General features: G+C 45.7%; 1 protein-coding gene across 2 annotated transcripts in view; it reads right to left on the bottom strand.

Moving 5' to 3' along the window:
• Window positions 1-1,956: 1,956 nt before the first annotated feature.
• Window positions 1,957-18,923, bottom strand: part of ACAP3 (ArfGAP with coiled-coil, ankyrin repeat and PH domains 3) — a 93,360-nt gene continuing 76,393 nt past the window's right edge. For both annotated transcript variants that reach the window (XM_087878862.1, XM_087878863.1), the window contains 2 exons: window positions 17,944-18,005; window positions 1,957-3,998 (listed from right to left, as the gene is read on the bottom strand). In XM_087878862.1, coding sequence (XP_087734988.1) covers window positions 3,892-3,998; window positions 17,944-18,005 — 169 coding nt within the window. In that variant the 3' untranslated portion in view covers window positions 1,957-3,891. The remainder of the gene's footprint in view (window positions 3,999-17,943; window positions 18,006-18,923) is intronic.

The following is an 18,923-nucleotide window of genomic DNA, read 5'->3' as shown; positions in this document are numbered from 1 at the left end:
AAATTTACAGTCTCTAGGATGTGAGATCTGCCAAAAAACCCCTATTGTGAAATAAGGTCTAATAATACAGGTAGTTCTCGACTTACGGCCGCGATCGAGCCCTGCATTTCTGTGGTTAAATGTGACAGTTGTCAAATGAGCTTCGTCCCATTGGAACGATCTTTTTTGCCACAGGTGCAGTGGTGGGTTTCAAACATTTTTTACTACCGGTTCTATGGGTGTGGCTTGGTGGGCATGGCAGGGGAAGGATACTGTAAAATCTCCATTCCCACCTCACTCCAGGGGAAGGATACTGTAAAATCTCCATTCCCTCCTAATCAGCTGGGACTTGGGAGGCAGAGAATAGATGGGGGCGGGGCCAGTCAGAATTTTTACTACCGGTTCTCCGAACTACTCAAAATTTCCACGACCGGTTCTCCAGAACCGGTCAGTACCTGCTGAAACCCCACTTCTGCACAGGTGGCTAAGTGAACCACTGCCGTTCTGAAATTATTCACACAATTGTGAAGTGAATCTGGCTTCTCCCCCTCCCCCCCTCACATTGACTTGGCTTGTCAGAAGGTCGCAAAAGGGGATCACGTGACACCCTCTTCCCCCCCACCCCCGGGATACTGCGACCGTCATCAATATGAGCCGTTGCCAAGAGTTTGAATTTTAATCACGTGGCCATGGGGAATGCGGCAAAAGTCGTAACTCCGAAAAACGGTCGTAAGCCCCTTTTTTTTCCCAGCGCTGTTGTAACTTTGAACGGTCACTAAACAAACTGTTGTAGGTTCGAGGACTAGCTGCACACGCATGAACGAACGTACAACCCATGTCACATCACATCTCTCACAGGTAGAACTCCCCCCCTCTTTGCAGGTTGAGAAATGACGAAGAGATCAGGGGTAAGAAAAACAGCTGAACAGGTAGCTCTCGTCTTACAACCGTTCGTTTGGTGACCGTTCCGATTTACAAAGGCACTGAAGAAAATGGCCAACAATCGGTCCTCGCCTTTACAACTGGTGCAGTCATGTGATACGACATTCGGGTGCTTGGCAACCAGCCTCTATTTCAATCAATCATAATAGAGCTGGAAGGAACCATCAAGGTCTTCGACTCTGACCCCCTGCTCGAGCAGGAGACCCTATACCAGGGGTCTGCAACCTTAAACACTCAAAAGAGCCATTTGGACCCGTTTCCCACAGAAAAGAAAACACCGGGAGCCACAAAACCCTTCCCGTGCCTGACTATTTCTTAAGCGGCCATAAAACTAGCATATGTAGTTGAATTAAACGTTCTGTTTTCTTCTGAAACTTTTCTTTTCTTGGATTTATCCATGGTTGGCCTACCGGGGGTTGAAAAGCTCCATAAATCGCGGGTGTCGCACGTTGGCGGTTGCGACGCATATTTTGAGCGACAGGGAGCCGCAGCAGAAGGGTGAAAAAGCCACATGCGGCTCCAAAGCCACAGGTTGCTAACCCCTGCCCTATACCATTTCAGATAGGTGGCTGTCCAATTTTTTCTTAAACCCCCTCCCCCCCAGTGATGGAGCAACCACAACTTCTGGTGGCAAGCAGTTCCACCGGTTAATTGTCCTCATTGTTAGGACGTTTCTCCGTAAGTCGACAACTGCTTGAACATATGTCTGTTGCTTAGTGTGCATTTCTAGGCACGGACATTTTTTAAAGCATCAGAAACGTTTGCTCTTTAGAAGTCTGCAATTAATCCCTCCCTAACGTATAATTTAATAGCATTACTAAGAAAGCAGAAGTATAAACATTTCAAAGGAAAATATTTTGGCTTCTTAACCTTAGAACACAAAGTACTTGTTCTAGCTTACCCAAAAAGAAGACACCTGGCTCCCAGGCCATAAAACTGTTCCCAATAAATTTTATCCCATAAAATATAGCATGACATAATTTCTCACCAATTTAAAAAGAGGCCCAAACCAGAAAAATTACAAGGAAACCATAGTTAGTTTACTGGAAGAAAAATATCTCTCAAGTTTATTTATACTCTTGTAAATAAGGCATTGCTGTCCATCTCTCCCACTCTCCCCCCCCGCCCCCCGCCAAGATTTTACAAATACTTATATTTTGCTTGGAGATATATTACATTTTTAGCATATTAAACAAGGACTTCTATACACACTAAAAAAAATTAAGCGCTTGCAAGAAGAGGTCTGTACCAGTACAAACTCTTCCCTATAACCCTGTTTTAAAAAAAAAAAATACAAAACCATGAAACGATATGAGGTTTTTTTTAAATATAAAAATAACACTTTCCATCAATTCTTGCCGTTTAAAAAAAAAGGAGAGAGAGAGAGAGAAGGAAGAAATGATATGATCAAAATATTTTAGCAAGCAATGGAGTGACGGTGGTACATTTACCAGATTATGGCTAAGAGAGAGCTGGGCCAGCCGTCTCAATTTCCTTCAATAGAATAAGGCTGTATCAAGTGTTCTGGTGCATAATTGAAATTCAAATCCCCGTCATCAAACTTCGGATTTCACCAAAGAGGTTCGTTCCATTTTGCCAAGCAAATGAGTTCGTTTCTGGAAGACGTTGCCTTGACGTTTCTCTTTCCAGTTTTTAAAAAGACAGATAATGACTTAATCTGCAGGCATATCTCTGGGACAGGAGTGTCAAACTCAAAGCCCGCGGGGCCGGCCTGGAAATACCAAAGGACCAGCCTGCGGTACTTCTGCTAGCCAAAATGGTCCCCCCCCCCGCGGCCTCCTGCAGCACTCTGCTGGCCCAAAATGCACCGGTGCGCCCTGTTTTTGGCCAGCAAAGTGCTGCTGGGGGCCAGGGAGGCCGAAAACGGGCCGTGTGGGGGCCTCACGGGCTTCCGTGCACCCGGTTTTGGCCACAGGGTGCTGCAGGAAGCATCTGTCCCGTCTCCCCCCCCCACTCTCCCCCCTGCCAGTCCATGGAGGAGAACTACAATGCTAATCCAGCCCTCGAAGAAATCCAGTTTGACACCCCTGCTCTGGGACTAAGTTCTCATTTGCCAACAAGACAACAAAGAATGTCAGCTTTTAAATTCCATGTCCGCCAACATTTTTTTCTCCCAACCACAGCCTCTCCAACCATTCATCCCCATCCATTCAGAAAGAAAAGGAAAGAAAGGACCCCAAATTATCTGAATTGGACTTCGTGCCAATGCAGCTGCTCTTGGGATGTGTCCCATCAAATCCTATTCTCTTTAATAAGCTAGATCAGGGATCGGCAACCCGTGACTCTGGAGCTGCGTGTGGCTCTTTCATCCCTCTGCTGCGGCTCCCTGTGGCCGGTCGGCTCCACAATTGATAGGGCTTTCGGTTAGGGCAGATAGAGGAAAAACGACGCCGCGCTAGGAGGAGACTCTATAGTGGGGGAATTGGAGTTCCGGTTGGCTCCAGAATTGAGGGGGGGGTTCTGGTTAGGACCTTTGTGGCTCTTTGAGTGTTTAAGGTTGCCGACCCCTGGGCTAAATCATGGCCTCGAACCCCTGATGAGCCAAGACTAGTAATAGATGGGAACACTGTCAGGCAGCCATTATGACCTTGTTTGTCTTATGTTTGCAACTGGCGTCCAGCTGCCAGCAGCTAGTGAAGACTCCCCGGCTAGCAAGGAGGAAAAACCGTAGAAAAACCAGAAATGTTGATCCATTTCTGTGGCTAACAGATGTATTTGCAAGGACGTGCCATATTGTTCAGAAAATCTGGGGGAATGGGGGGGGGAAACTCTCCTGGCGGGAGGGGTGTTGAAACTGGTATCCGTTTTGGAGGATGGGTAGAGACGTCGCCTCTCGGATAGACCCAGCTCTTCACAAGTTGTCCCTCCTTTGTTTTTGTGTGTGTTTTGTCACACAGGACCCTTCATCCTCTTGGTGACTCTTTTGAGGTTACCATCCGGAGGCGAAAGCTATCGGTAGGAAGGATGGAAATGAAGGCTACGCCGGTTGAGTTTTTCGGGATTGTTGGATGCCATGTGGGAAAAGTCCCGGAAGATGTCAAGGTAAGTGGCATCTCCTGCAGGAGAAAGAAAAACACAACACTTGGCATTGATCACACCACTTTAAGGAGAAGGTGGGGTTTCATGCATGTTGGTTTTCCTCCTGGCAAATACAGCATCTTGGGTAAGCTCAGTTTCTTGGGAGAAGAAGGGGGGAAGGATGCCCGAGAATGCTGGCCATGTTCACACATCCCATTAAGCCATGATTTAGTCCAGAAACCACATCGACTGGGTCCGTGCCATGTGATAAGTGGTAAACAGTAGCTTGTAAATCTCCCTGGCTGAGGGTATGGCATCTAAAGGTAAAGGCAAAGGTTCCCCTCGCACATATGTGCTAGTCGTTCCCGACTCTAGGGGGCGGTGCTCATCTCCCTTTCAAAGCCGAAGAGCCAGCGCTGTCTGAAGATGTCTCCGTGGTCATGTGGCCGGCATGACTCAACGCCAAAGGTGTACGGAAACGCTGTTCCCTTCCCACCAAAGGTGGTCCCTATTTTTCTACTTGCATTTTTTTTTATGTGCTTTCGAACTGCTAGGTTGGCAGAAGCTGGGACAGGTCACGGGAGCTCACCCCGTTCTGCGGCACTAAGGATTCGAACCTAGTATGGTATCTAGGACTAATGTAATCAGTGGTACCAATTTTCTTGATTGGGCCATCACACAAACTGCACAGATTTGCAAGAAAAGCTCCTTGCATGGCACGCTACTTTCAGTTTCAGGGTGTCAACAGAGCCCAACCGTTTCGGGTGGAAAAGGCAGAAATTACAGGCAAAGCAGAAAAGCGTGTTTTCCTCAATTTGATAGTGACGTGCAAATTATCTTGAAGGCAAAACCAAAAATCGTGTACTGTAGAAGCACACCAGAGGCCTGGAGTCATTTCCTGAAGGAACTCTCCAGGGAAATTCTCCAGGAATCCTAACATCTCTTCTTGGCTCCTGATTTCCTTCTGAATTTTGATCAAAAGGATTTTTCAAGCATTAAATCCCAAACCGAGAATCTGAACTGCTTCTCCCACAGCATTTTATGGCAGGGTTCCTTTCCCCCCCCCCCCCCGCTTTTGAAATCTCCCGGTTCAGATTTTTATCAGTGATGAATCCGTCTGCAATGTTCAAACATTGCAAAAAGGGAAAACAAACGTTGATAAAAGCTACATTTTGTTTGTATGCGGGTTCTTTCTGCACGCCATCTGTTACTGGCGTGTTTTACTCTTTTAACGTTATTAGCAAAATGTTTCGTACCCAACAGCTTGTTACAATTGTCCAGATGATTACAGCCTTAATTTTGTATACGACTTGGAAAATGGAAACCAAGCAGGAGTTTTAAGAAACTGCTTTCCCAGCTGGAAACAAGATCGAATGATTTGAAAACTCCCACGTCTCCAGAAGTGTTTTGGGAAAATTGGAAAAAGCCTCAAAAATGTCAACCCACCAGCATTTCTGGCTGCAGAGTGAACTTAGCTAGGCTCTGCCCCAAAAGAGGGGTGAATTCTTCCATCTTTCTTTATATCCACATCACTTTCAATGAACGTTGTGTAAAAGGATAGTAGTTTACACATCACAACCTGTTTTTGGCTTATCGTTCGGAGCAGATTTTCACATGGTTGGGAAATGGACAGATCTGAGCAGGCCTACTGCGACCCATTAGAGAGTAGGAGTGAAAGAGAAGCAAATTCTAATGGACTGACACTTTTTTGAGAGTTTTTAAGAGCAGCGAGGAACCCCCGAAGGAAATAGTGCAGCTGTAGTTTATGCAGCGAGTAGATTAAATTGGCAGAGAGAGGCAATTAAGAGAAGGGAGATCCTTATATTAAATGTTAGACAGGGTGCAGATAAAGCTAAATTTAACTCTATTTGTTGCTGCCAACCCAGTGATCAGCAGGAAGCTTTGGATAATTGAAAATCATCATCATCATCCTTAAACTTGGTTCTAGGAATCGCCCCTAATCCTTTCAGTTTAAATCTTTACACACACACACACACCAGACTGTGGAGAAACTCCTCCTGTTATTTTCAGGTTAACACCAGTAGGAGCTTCAGTTTACACTAAGGAGACATTTCCTGACACTGAGAACAATTAATCCGTGGAACCACTTGCCTCCAGAAGTTGCGAATGCTCCAACACTGGAAGTTTTTAAAGAGATTGGACAACCATTTGTCTGAAGTGGTGTAGGGTTTCCTGCCTCAGCAGGGGGTTGGACTAGAAGACCTCCAAGGTCCCTTCCAACTCTGCTATTCTATTCTATTCTATTCTATTCTATTCTATTCTATTCTATTCTATTCTATTCTATTCTATTGAGGCAGAAGTTCCTTTCCACATTATCACCAGGGTGTTGTACCGAAGTTATTTCCATTTGTGCGACTGCGTTGAGCAAAAGGGAAACAAGCCAAATCTAAGTTTTTCTTAATCGTAACATTATTAATGGCCAGGCATTAAAAAAAGTGGGGTCTTTATCAAGGCCGCCCAATGGAGCAGGGGAACATTTTTGTTTGGCCGCTCGTTCTTTTGAAGACATTTCCTCAAGAGGCACCTGTAGGCCCGTGTTATAAGCAGCTTCTGACGGCTGGTTCCTGCTTGCAAATCTCTTTGCAAATCATCCCTAGCTTTGAGTTTTCAATCCAAAACTGGCTTGGCCTCATCCCAATGGCTATCTGCAACTTGCTTGCAAATGGGAGTTTTTGGCTTGAATTGTTATCTGTGTCTTATCTCTGGAGAAGCCGGTGCGATGAAAGGACCAGAGAGGTGAAGTAATATTCCACCCCCACTCCTTTGAAGTATAACCCCCCATCATGTCCACAGCTGATTCCTTGGGGGAGAAAGCCCGGTATGTACTTCTCAGTTGGCACGTTTAAAGCCAACAGCCCAAACTTTTGACCTAGTGTCCCCCCCCCTTTTTTTTTTTGAAAGCGGTCGTAAACTACCTGTGGTGGAACTGTGGCCAGGTGAGACACACTGTGAGTCACACAGCAGTCCTGCATGTCCATGCTTGATTTTGGAAGATAACAGTTCCCGAAGACTTGAGAACTTCTTCCCAAGAATGTCATCTGAATCCCTGCCTAGTTTTGGAATGTAATTGTAGCCAATTCCACCAGGCTAAATAATCCCTTTTTCACAGATCGGAATTGCACTCCCTGCAGTTTTCTTAGGTAAAGTTTCCCCTCGCACATATAACTAGTCGTTCCTGACTCTAGGGGGCGATGCTCATCTCCGTTTCAAAGCCGAAGAGCCAGTGCTCTCCAAAGACGTCTCCGTGGTCATGTGGCCGGCATGACTCAGCGCCAAAGGCGCACGGAACGCCGTTATCTTCCCACCAAAGGGGGTCCCTATTTTTTCTACTTGCATTTTTTATTTAACGTGCTTTCGAATGGCTAGGTTGGCAGAAGCTGGGACAAGTCACAGGAGCTCACCCCATTATGCGGCACACTAGGGATTCGAACCGCTGAACTGCCAACCTTTCGATCGACATGCTCAGCGTCTTAGCCGCTGAGCCACCGCGTCCCTCCAGCACTGAATAATTTTGCCATTGGGGTCCCTGGGAGATTTTCTTCACTGCCCGTATCTAGCCTGTATCCCAGGCTACACACATACCTCCCCCCCAGGTCAAGCACCACAAGTTTCTAACCCTGTTTAGCTTCCAAGTCCAGCCAAGATGGACTCTGGACATTTTGCTTAGATGGCCTTAAAACAGATGGGAAGAGTCAAAACCCTCCATCTTTATAGAAGCCACTCTGGGAAACAGGAGCCTTAACATCTCTGCTTGGGAGCTTCCCAGAAACCTCCGGTGGCGTTTAAACGATGCTGTGCAATATTCAGAAATAAGTTCGCCGAGGCTCAAGTTCCCAGTTAAGCACGTCTCCAGCTGCAAATTAGGTGGACCTCTTCATCGAATTCAAGCGAATGGCGAAAACAATAGAAGAGCCTGGTGGCACAGCAGACTAATAGCCTGTTATTATCATTCAGCTGCCTGCAATTACTGCTAGTTCAAATCTCCCCAGGCTCAAGGTTGACTCAGCCTTTCAGCCTTCCTAAGGTAGGTAAATTGAGGACCCAGTTTGTGGGGGCAATAAGCTGACTTTGTAAAAATATACAAAAGAATGAAGGCTATTACTTAACGCATTGTAAGCCGCCCTAAGTCTCCGGAGAAGGGCGGCATATAAATCAAATTTAAAAATAAATAAATAAATAAATAAAAATAGAAGGGACAACTTAAATAGTTCCAGTGTGGTGCTTTCATAATTCCGTTAAGATCCAAGCCTCATCTCCCTGCTTCATCACTTATTATGACCATTTGCATTGTTGGCTAATGCCAATCTTTTTTATTTTTAATTTCTTTTTTTGCGGGGGGGGGGGTGTGTGCCAAAAGCTTGAGCGTTAATATGCAGGTGTAAAGCGGGGAGGAAGAAGTGAGAGAGATCGCGAAATAAACACCAAGATGCAAGAAGAAGAGGAGATAAAAGCGTTTACTCTAGATTTTTATTAACAGTGTTTCAAGAGACAATAGAAGGAAGAAGAGGAAGGAAGTAAGACATCAGATCATCCGATATTTTTTTTTTCTCTCTCTCCCCCTGCCCCCGCCCGCCGCCCCCCCCTCCCCTGGCTTTTTCTCTGTAGGTGCCAAACTTTTCCTTTCCTTGTTGTTAAAAATCATACAAAGGTAAACAACGTACAGAGAATTCAAAGTTCGAAAGCAGCACTCAGCAGACAGACCAGGTAAGGGCAAAAAAAGGGAGGAAGATAGGAAGTTATAAGAGGTCGGGTTTTTTTTTGTTTGTTTGTTTGTTTGTGTGTTTTGTTTCCCCCTCCCAAGAAAGAGGAGGAAAATAAAAAATAAAAATTTAAAAAGGAACCGGTATTACAAAGACTGTCTTCAAAGCAAGCCTAAGAGATAAGACGGAGAGATTAAGATGCGGGAATGTATTTACAGTTTCTCAATCCACCATTTCTGGAACTTGAAAACTGGGAGCGGTATATCTGGTGGCTTTCAGAGGTTTCTGTGCATCCAGCTGAAACAGGTGGCTACTTTTGGGGTACAAGGATGGAAAGTTGCACGTAAAAACTTCCCTTCCATCCCTTTTCCACTAGGTTATTCCACTAAACTACGAGGTTTATTCCCACAATCTCTCCTGGGATCGAAGCAGTGGTGGGTTTCAACATTTTTTTTACTACCGGTTCTGTGGGTGTGGCTTGCTGGGCATGGCATGGCTTGGTAGGCGTGGCAGGGGAAGGATACTGTAAAATCTCCATTCCCTCCCCACTCCAGGGGAAGGATACTGCAAAATCCCCATTCCCTCCCCACTCCAGGGGAAGGATACTGCAAAATTCCCATTTCCTCGCAATCAGCTGGGACTTGGGAGGCAGAGAATAGATGGGGGCGGGGCCAGTCAGAATTTTTACTACCGGTTCTCCGGACTACTCAAAATTTCCGCTACCGGTTCTCCAGAACTGGTGAGAACCTGCTGAAACCCACCTCTGCATCAAAGGTCATCAAGTGATTTGGCTGAATATATCACTCCTAGCTCCTAGGGGTGGGAAAAAGCAAGAACTACCACTCAACTCCACGTCTCCTTCCCCTTTTATTTAATTCAATGCTGTTGAAATAGGAAGTATAAGACCCCTGGCTTGGGAAAGGGCCGGGATTCCAATACGGCGTTCTAACTTTGATAATACCAAAAAATGTCTTCCTTTTCTAGTATAAAAAATAAATACGTTTTCCTTGAGGTGAGGATGCCCAGCATTGCAGAAAACAACCCGGTATCATTTCCCACGAGCTGGTTTAGTCCCTTAAAGAAAGAATTTGAGCACAATTTCTCTCTGATCAGGTTTAAACCCGATGCCCTTTCCACAGGGTTTACTGTACTGTACTGTACTGGTTAAGGCAGCGTTTCTCAATTTCCAGCCATTTGAAGACAGGTGGACTTCAAGTCCCAGAATTCCCCAGGCAGACAGCCATGGTTGGATGGAGAATTCTGGGACATCCACGTCCACCTGTCTTAAAAGTGGCCAAGGTTGAGAAACACTGGGTTAAGGCACAGGACAATGGGTAAGAAAACCCCCGGTTCACGGTCAGTCTCGGCTATGGAAGCACCGCTTGGGCCTGCCACAAACTCCCTCTCTTGGTCCAGCCCTCTGCATAAGGGAAGTTATGGGGAAAACCAGAAATCAAACCTGCTGCCTTGAATGTTGCGGTCCGCCAGCAGCCTGCGGAGCTGGCAGCAAAGTCGGACAGTGAGGAGGCTGGGGAGGAACATGAGGCAGTCCTAGAGTCTGGGGAAGGACGAGGGCTCTGCGTCGGAGGCAGAGAAAGGGCCATTTGGGAGGTACGTGCTGCCTCCGGAGCCTCCAGAGTCGGACCTCAGCGAGGCAGAGGAAAAAGGGGAGCCTGTTCCCAGTGCGCGCATGCGCAGAGCTGCCAGAAGGCAAGAACAGTTAAAACAAAAGGGACAACTCAGGAGTAGGGCTTGGAGATGATTGGCCCCTCCCATAAGCCTTAAAAGAGGAGCAAAGGCACGTGAGCCTTTGCAGGAAGCAACGTTGTTAATTCTGTGCAATTTAAAGTCTGAAGCTCTGTTTGATTCTGGACTCCGTGTGGCTTTGCCAATTAGGTCTTTGGCAGCGTGCCAAGGGAGATAAAGGTGGGTGATGATCAGCCTTATCCCGAAGGACTCTTTTGAACTTTTGGGGACTCATCTGTGAATGAACAGAATTCACAGCTGTTGCAATAAAAGAGGTTTTTAGGACTACTCGGGTGTTTTACTGACTCGGGAAGCCTAGGTCAGAACATTGAGCTCCTTGAGGACAGGCAGGAATCTAAATCTAATGAAGAAATCCCCAAAAGATCTCAGCGTTAAGGTTGCACCCTTAAGACACGCAAAGTGTCTTAAGGATGCTAGGCCTGCCTCAACCTGACGTCTTCCTCTGCTTTGAGATGGGAAAGTGGATTACAGCACTTCCTATTTCTCAGGCAGCTTGATTCCTGGTTTTCCCCATGGGAGGAAATAACTTTTTCCCAGCTTGCATCACTATGGATGTTGGGAGGCCAGGTGTAAGTGGGGAAGAGACATTCTGGCTCCGTTTATCCTTTATTTCTTTCCTTGAAACACTCCTGCGTTCACAGCTGTCAGCTCCTGCCCCCTGGTGGTACAGCTGTGTACTGCAGGCAGGGAAAGCGACATTGCGCAATTGAGGCAATGCTATTCTAAAGAGAGGACTGGGGGAATTTACTTTTTAACCCAGAGACCAGATTAGAAAATATAATCCATCAACTCACCCAAGCTGAACAGAAGATCCGCAAACCCTTTGGACATTTCGCTGTTAAGAGAAACCTATTTTTGAATCGCGTCCGATTATCTGACTCAGGGCATCTTTCCAAACGGAAACGACGCCGCGACATATCATCCGCTTCGCGCAGACCTAGGATTGTGGCATGTGAGAAGGCCGTCTTATGGGCAAAAGCATCCCTGGGCACTATCCTGAATTCCTATGGAAACAGCACTCAGCCTATTCACAACTTTTCGAATCTTTAAAAGTGTTATTTTCTCATTGTTTTCCCTGCACGGCTGCAATTTTGCCTCCAACTTACATCGCCACCACCTGTCCCAGTGGACAACGCACAATCACTAGCCACTTGAGCTGTGCACACGCATTTCGGCACGGCTCCAATCCTACTTAGTTTCAAAGGATGAAAACCAATCCAGCAGATTTTTGGAAACTGTAGTGATGCATTTCATCCCTGGTACTCCAAGGCTTTATACCAAAGCCAAAGAAAAGTTTCAAGAAAAATATATATATATATATATATTTCCTTCTCTCCCCTACATACATACATACATACATGTATGTATGTATGTATGTATATATATATATAGGGGAGAGAAGGAATGAAACAAATTGGCTGATTATTATTTCTTTTGGTAAAAGATACACTCCCTAGCAACTGTACAAAAGGGGGAAAAAAATTCCTGACATTAAATACACCAAAAAGGATACTGAATGTGGGGTGGGTGGAAGAAAATAAATAAAAATACTTGCAAGGGTCCACCCAGGCATCTTTAGTAATAAATTAAATATTTAACAATGTCACCCATTTTAAAAAGACGGCACATAACTCATAATAAAAAGAACGTTAAAAATCATTTTTTAAAAAAAAAAAAAAGAAGAAGAGAGAGAGAGAACCCAATACTGTTAAATAGGAAAAAAGTGCACAAAGTCAATTTTATACATTGCATCTAGAGAAAGTACATCTTAAATACATAAATCACCATGTCCGAAGAGCAGAGACCAATTCCTGCCTTAGGATAGGAACGGAGAGCCCGGAAGTGGGCATCCAAAATGGGTGTCTCCCTTTTGCTCATGCCGTTTCTGTCCTCGTTCGCCTTTCTACACACAAGGCCCTTGCTTGCCAACCTCAAACTGAAGAAATGCGTCCCACCCCGCGAGACAGAGAGAGAGAAAGTCGAGCAGCTCAACCACCGCACAGTTTCACACACCGTAGACATTTTCATTTCTGGAGGATTTCAAACTGGTTTCGACCATTTCCTTGTACGTGGGCGCAATCACTCCTAAAAAGAGAGTTTGCCAGGCGAATGGAGTTATAGAACCAGAAATCGGACTCGGTGAAATATCACGGCTGCTGGCCCCGGGACCCAAGAACCTTGGGAATTGCAATTGGATGAGGTTGGGCGGAGAAGGAACATCTGGTCATGTAGAAGTTTCAAACAGGGATTGCCGCAAGATTGGAAGAATTGAGTTTTTGGACAGGTGGAAAATGAAATGATTGAGGAAAAATAAGAACATCGTTAGTCGGAATATACATCCTTGTAAATGATGGGCAACTATTCCCCTCTTGGTTGGTTGGCCTAACATACCAAGGTCATCTCTCATTATTATTGGTCATCTCTCATTTTTGTGATCCTTTAATAATACCATGCAACAGCTGTTCATCCTGAGGCATTATTACGTTTCCTTGGAAGCATAGGGAAAATGCTTTTCACCCAGAATGGTACCTCTGTTTAACAATCCCTCGTCTTCCTTCCAATTTCCTGAGCAGAGGACACGACGGTCGTTTGAGAAATGGTAAAAAAAAATCCCCTTCCGCTCGAAAAGAAAGGCCTCTCAACATCTGGATTGATTTAGTTTGGCTTGGTGGGCTGGCCATCGTAATTTTTTGCAACACCGTCCATTTCTGTTAACAGCACTTTTCACGATGTAATGGTTTCCCGTTTGCGCTGCATCTCACCATCCCAAAAATTCAAGTTGTCAATTTCATCGTTTTTGTTTCTAAAAGTGGGCCTAAGTGAAGGTTGATGAGACTTTTTTTTGGGGGGGGGGACTCCAAAGGCACTGGGACAGCCTAACCCCTTAAAAAAAATTACATCCAAGGGTTACTTCACAGCAGGACGATTGGGTAAAGGATGCGTCTGAATATTTCCTCTTGGTTCTACGTATCCGGCTGGAATGGAGCAGAATCTAACCTTGGATTAACCAGAAGATCTCAAACGACTTGGAATCGGGGAATAATAAGAATCGAGAGAGGAAATAAAATAGCAGGAGATGGGAGAAACCAAGGAGTCATGAGCAAAGTATCAAACTCAGCAAAAAGCATGAAGAGACACTTGGATGGCAGACTTGAACTAACCCGTGCTTGTAAAGAATGGTTCCGTTTTATCAAAGGATCGATTTAAAATTTTGACGATGGTCAAAAGAAAAATCCGCTCCAAAAAAAGAAAGAAAGAAAGAAATATCCTGTTTCTCCCAAAATAAGACATCCCCTGATAGTAAGCCCAATCGGGCTTTTGAGCGCATGACAATAAGGCCGAGCACTTATTTCAGGGTTCAAAAAAATGTAAGACAGGGTCTTATTTTCGGGGAAATACAGATAGATAGATAGATAGATAGATAGATAGATAGATAGATAGATAGATAGATACCCTGTTTCCCCCAAAATAAGACATTCCCTGATAAGCCCAATCGGGTTTTTGAGAGCATGATAATAAGGCCAAGCACTTATTTCAGGGTTCAAAAAAATATAAAACAGGGTCTTATTTTCAGGGAACACTGTATCTATCTATCTATCTATCTATCTATCTATCTATCTATCTATCTATCTATCCTGTTTTCCCCAAAATAAGACATCCCCTGATAATAAACCCAATCGGGCTTTTGAGCGCATGGCAATAAGGCCAAACGCTTATTTCAGGGTTCAAAAAAATATAACACAGGGTCTTATTTTCGGGAAAACACGGTAATAACCACTGGGAAAAGCACAAGTCATTAGAAGCGATGAACTTTCTTGCATACGTCTAGGCCAACCATTCACAAGCTCCGCCTAACCAGATCTCACAGGATAATGTTGGGCGGGGCGGGGGGGGGAAAGGCCATCTCCTACCACTCCCTGAGCAGAAAAAAATGGAATGCAAATGGCATGTGGCTTCCTGCTTTTACAAAAATATATCAGTTGTACATCAAGGAGAAGGCATAAGGGCTGGACACCATGCGCGTATGGCTATTCTAATATGCCAGCTACTCTACATTTCACACTAGTTATCTGGAGAAGGGGTGCAAATGCGAATTGGAAGCCCAGGTCAAGACAACACCGCAGCCAGTAATGGAGTTGAGAGGACAGATCATGAAAAAGGACACACACCTCTCTCTCTCTCTCTTTTAATGCATCATCTCAACCACACAAGATGACGTCGTAGCGGAGAGAGAGAGAGAGAGAGAACCAGGCTGACGACTTACATAATTCAGGTTGACTACGATCAGATAAAGTCATATATGAAGGAGGCCACCACGGCCATTACACAAATGGGGATAAGTCAAGATGTTGCAAGAAAACTTAGGACGGGAGAAGACCAGGATGATGCTCAGATGCTCGTGAGTTGGCCAAAGGGATTGGTGGCTGCGGATGGAAGGAAGCAAAAGAGGACTAGGTAGCTTGGAGCGCGCATGCATTGACAAGGTGAAGCCAAGCCAATTCAAAAAAAAAAGCTGGATTCCAGTCAAAAAGAATCTACTCTCGTGGGCAGTAGATTCTCTGTTCTTCCCCAAACCTTTGAACCAACTCATCATTCTGGAATATCCCCATTTGCCAACTGTGGAACAAGAGAACTCACTTTTATACGGCTTTCGAACTGCTCCTGTTCTACTTTTCTTCCAGACCCTATTCTTCCTAGGGGTGAGAAGCAAGAGCAGAGCCCTTCAGTGCCCTAAAAGCCACTCGGGGAAAAAAAGGGAATATTCCACTCCCATCCAATGGGCCAGCCTTTTCCTAAACCTCCCTCATTCTAACACCACCACTAGATTCCAGCTGGAAATCTGAACCCCAGAATCCACCTGGACTTAAAACCGTTATTCAAAAGCCATAACTTGATTTCATCCATTGGTGCAAGACTTTTTAAAGTCATAGACCATGGTTTCCCAAAGCATAATCCCAAATTGCACGAATCAAATCCGCCTGCCTCCATGGCTTAGCGCAAGATTGAAAAAAAAAAAAAGGAAAATAGCGATGATTTGATGCCGCCGAATGAGGTGAGAGAACTGCCTCGGACAATCTCAAGCCGTCGTTGCCGCTTTTCCATTACTTTGAGAAACATCTCTTCCCCCCCTCCCCCAAATCTTCTTCCTTCCTCCCCTCCCAAGTATCACTGGACCAGAGGCTGCTTTGGAGTTTGCCTGCTTTCTAACCCTAAAGTAAAATCTGTCTTCCGAATAAGACCATCTTAAAAACCCAGAAATGGGTTTCGAGAATAACTCTTTTCTGTTCTACCAAAAAAAAAAAAACCCCCACCCCACCCCATAATAAAATAAATAGTGCCCGCCCACCCTCAAATCACCTGAATTCTGGAATTCTGTGAACCCTCTGCAATCATGCATGGGGTGAGAAAGGGAATCACAGCCTTTGTTAAGAGTGCACATGCAAAAGGGGAAAAAAAAAAAGAGGACTATTTCTGAATTTCCCCATTTCCCAAGAGATTTGATCAAGGGAATTCAGTTACTTAGGGATATCAAACCCCCCTCTCCCTCCCTCTCCCCGCCCCCCCTCCCCAGGTTTGATCTAGCTATCTAGCTAAATGTTGCTTCAAGAAGTGAGAAGAGAGAGCTACCTTACGGTGCTCCCTGGCTGTGGCTGTGTTTTCTTTTTTTTTTAACCAAAAAAGAGGGGGAAGAAAGAAAGAAAAGGGGGAGGGGAAAACCCATCGCCGGCGACGAGTGCATTCTTCCAAGCCTCACCACTTTTGGAAGTCAAGGGTGAAGACAGGCGCAAAAGTTGAAGGACAAAGACAGAGGAATTCTTTCAAGAATTACACAGCCATGTTGGTCAATCTGGCTGGAGGCGCTTGAGTTGGGTTATCCCACACTCCGAGCGTGTAGCACAAAAAGACAAGTTTACAAAAGACGAGAGGTTCTGCATTCCCTCCTCCGTATCCAGTAATGACATTTTTTTTTCCCCTCCAATACAGAAAGGAAATTCAAGGACGGAGAAAACCAGCATACGGGAGGAGAAAGGGATGTCCCGGATATGCTAATTTTCTATGTGCAGGGATTTTTTTCTTTTTACTTTTTTAGTATGGAGGTGTGGTTTTATGGTGAGATAGTCGTTGGAAACGAGTTGATTGCCTCTAGCAGAAATAGTCCAAAATAAAGTCACCCTTCAGCTGCCTGGAGAGTTTATTCCTCTCTCTTGTCTTTCATTGGTGAGAATTGCTCTGAGGATTGGACCAAGAGGTTATCTCACAAAGGCCCAGTTCAAGTGTCCCAGGAGTTGTCTCACCTCAAACACCTATTCCAAATTTTCCAGGAAGAAGAAGAGGAACCATCTGGGTCACTGGCTTCACTGGTGCCAGCCAACTGCCCAATCTTTCCTGCAAAGACGCAGGATTCTGTCCTCCTCGGGACAAAAGGCAAGCACGGTACTACATGTGCCAAGTTTTCTTCTCACCAACCTAGCCTGAATTAACATCTGTCTTCACCCTACAAACATTGCGCCCTCATCTTGGAAGCGGCTGAGTTTATGGCTTGAACCAGCTAAACTAACCTCCTGGTTAATTTCCATCAGTCATCACCAGAAGAAGTGTTTGGCTTGCAGGAACCTGAGCGCCTGGGAGGGAGGGAGGGAGGGAGGGAGGTCCCCCCCCTACGCCCCCTCACCCCCCACGCCTCTTGATCCATGAACTGCAGCAAACTGGCAGCCCAGCTGAACTTCACCCCTGCCTGCTCCACGCTCAAAACGAGGGGTGGGGGTGGGGCTATCTCATTCCCGGCCATGCGTTACTGTGTATGCGTGTACGCTTGTGTGTCTCGTGCGTCCGTTTTCCCGCCAATCGATCCGGGATTCCTACCGCAAGCCGATGGCCGTCAGCATTGCCAAGAGTTGTGCATAAGACAAAGAAGAGAGACAGATGCAGGGAGAGAGAGAGATTAAGATTAAGCCTCCATCCGGTTCGGTTTGGAATCAACTTTCCAAATGTAGCTTCCCGCCTCCTAAGCGCGTTTCACCTCCTGTTTTTAGGCCTGGAGAGACCATTTACACAGTCAATTGCCTTTTTTTGGTGGGGGGTGGTGGAAACCGAAGGGCAGATTTAAGCTCAGATGCACCCACTCCACCTGAACCAAATGCAAAAAAAAACAACAACCAAAATCTGATCCCAGTTGGTTTTTAAGGGTACTCTCTCGCTCTCCTCCTCCTCCTCCTCTCGCTGTGCAGCTTTCAGCCCATCCATCCAACTCTTCGGTTAGCAAATCCCCCCTTATCCCAAAACACACGTCTAGAGTTTGTTTAGTTTCCTTTTTGTTTTGTTTTGTTTTGTTTTTCTTGGGCTCAGTTCAGCTTCCTTAAATTTTGACCCGAACGCGGAGGTGGGCAGCAGGATTGCCGAAGTTCTCACTAACACTCATCTATGTTAAGGCTGATGAACTCCTGTATACATTTTCGGTACTGAAGCTCTGTAGGGCTATTGTTGGTATATTGACCTGGATGCCCAAAGGGACCCTCGGCTTCACGCATCTCTTCGTTCATCCGAGCCAGACGCAGCCTGTAGGATGAGAAGCAGAGAGGAAGGTTAATTAGGGAGGAGAAAAAACAGTGCTGTACAGGCAGTTTGAGAGTTAAACCCTTCGGCACTAAGGAAGCAGCACAGTTGCTGAATAGCAATAGCACTTAGACGTATATGCCGCTTCACAGTGCTTTACAACCCTCTCTAAGAGGTTGACAGAGTCAGCCTCCTGCCCTCAACAATCTGGGTCCTCATTTGACCCACCTCGGAAGGATGGAAGGCTGAGTCAACCTTGAGCCAGTTGGTCAGGATTAAACCGCTGGCAATGGACAGAGTTAGCCTGCAATATTGCATTCTAACCACTGTGAGGGAAGGAGGGAGGGAGGGAAGGAAGGAAGATAGTAATAGTACTTAAGACTTATATACCGCTTCACAGGGCTTTTACAGCCGTGTTTAAGCAGTTGACAGAGTCAGCCTATTGCCCCCAACAATCTGGGTCCTCATTTTACCCATCCTGGAAGGATGGAAGGCTGAGTCAACCTTGAGCCAGTCGGTCAGGATTGAACTGCTGGCAGCGGACAGAGTTAGCCTGCAATATTGCATTCTAACCACTAGGAGGGAGGGAGGGAGGGAGGGAGGGAGGGAAGGAAGGAAGGAAGGAAGGAAGGAAGGAAGGAAGGAAGGAAGGAAGGAAGATAGCAATAGAACTTAAGACTTATATACCACTTCACAGGGCTTTTACAGCCCTCTCTAAGCGGTTGACAGAGTCAGCCTATTACCCCCAACAATCTATTTTACCCACCTCGGAAGGACGGAAGGCTGAATCAACCTTGAGCCTGGTGGGATTCGAACTACCAAATTGCAGGCAACCGGCAGTCAGCAGAAGTAGCCTGCAGTACTGCACTCTAACCACTGCGCCACCAAGGCTCTTATAAAGATAGGTCTGTCAGAGCTAAG

The sequence above is a fragment of the Pantherophis guttatus genome, chromosome 15 (genome assembly GCF_059756535.1).
Source record: "Pantherophis guttatus breed Tessera chromosome 15, ASM5975653v1, whole genome shotgun sequence".
Classification (NCBI taxonomy): Eukaryota; Metazoa; Chordata; class Lepidosauria; order Squamata; family Colubridae; genus Pantherophis; species Pantherophis guttatus.
This window is presented reverse-complemented; position numbering and strand designations above follow the sequence as displayed.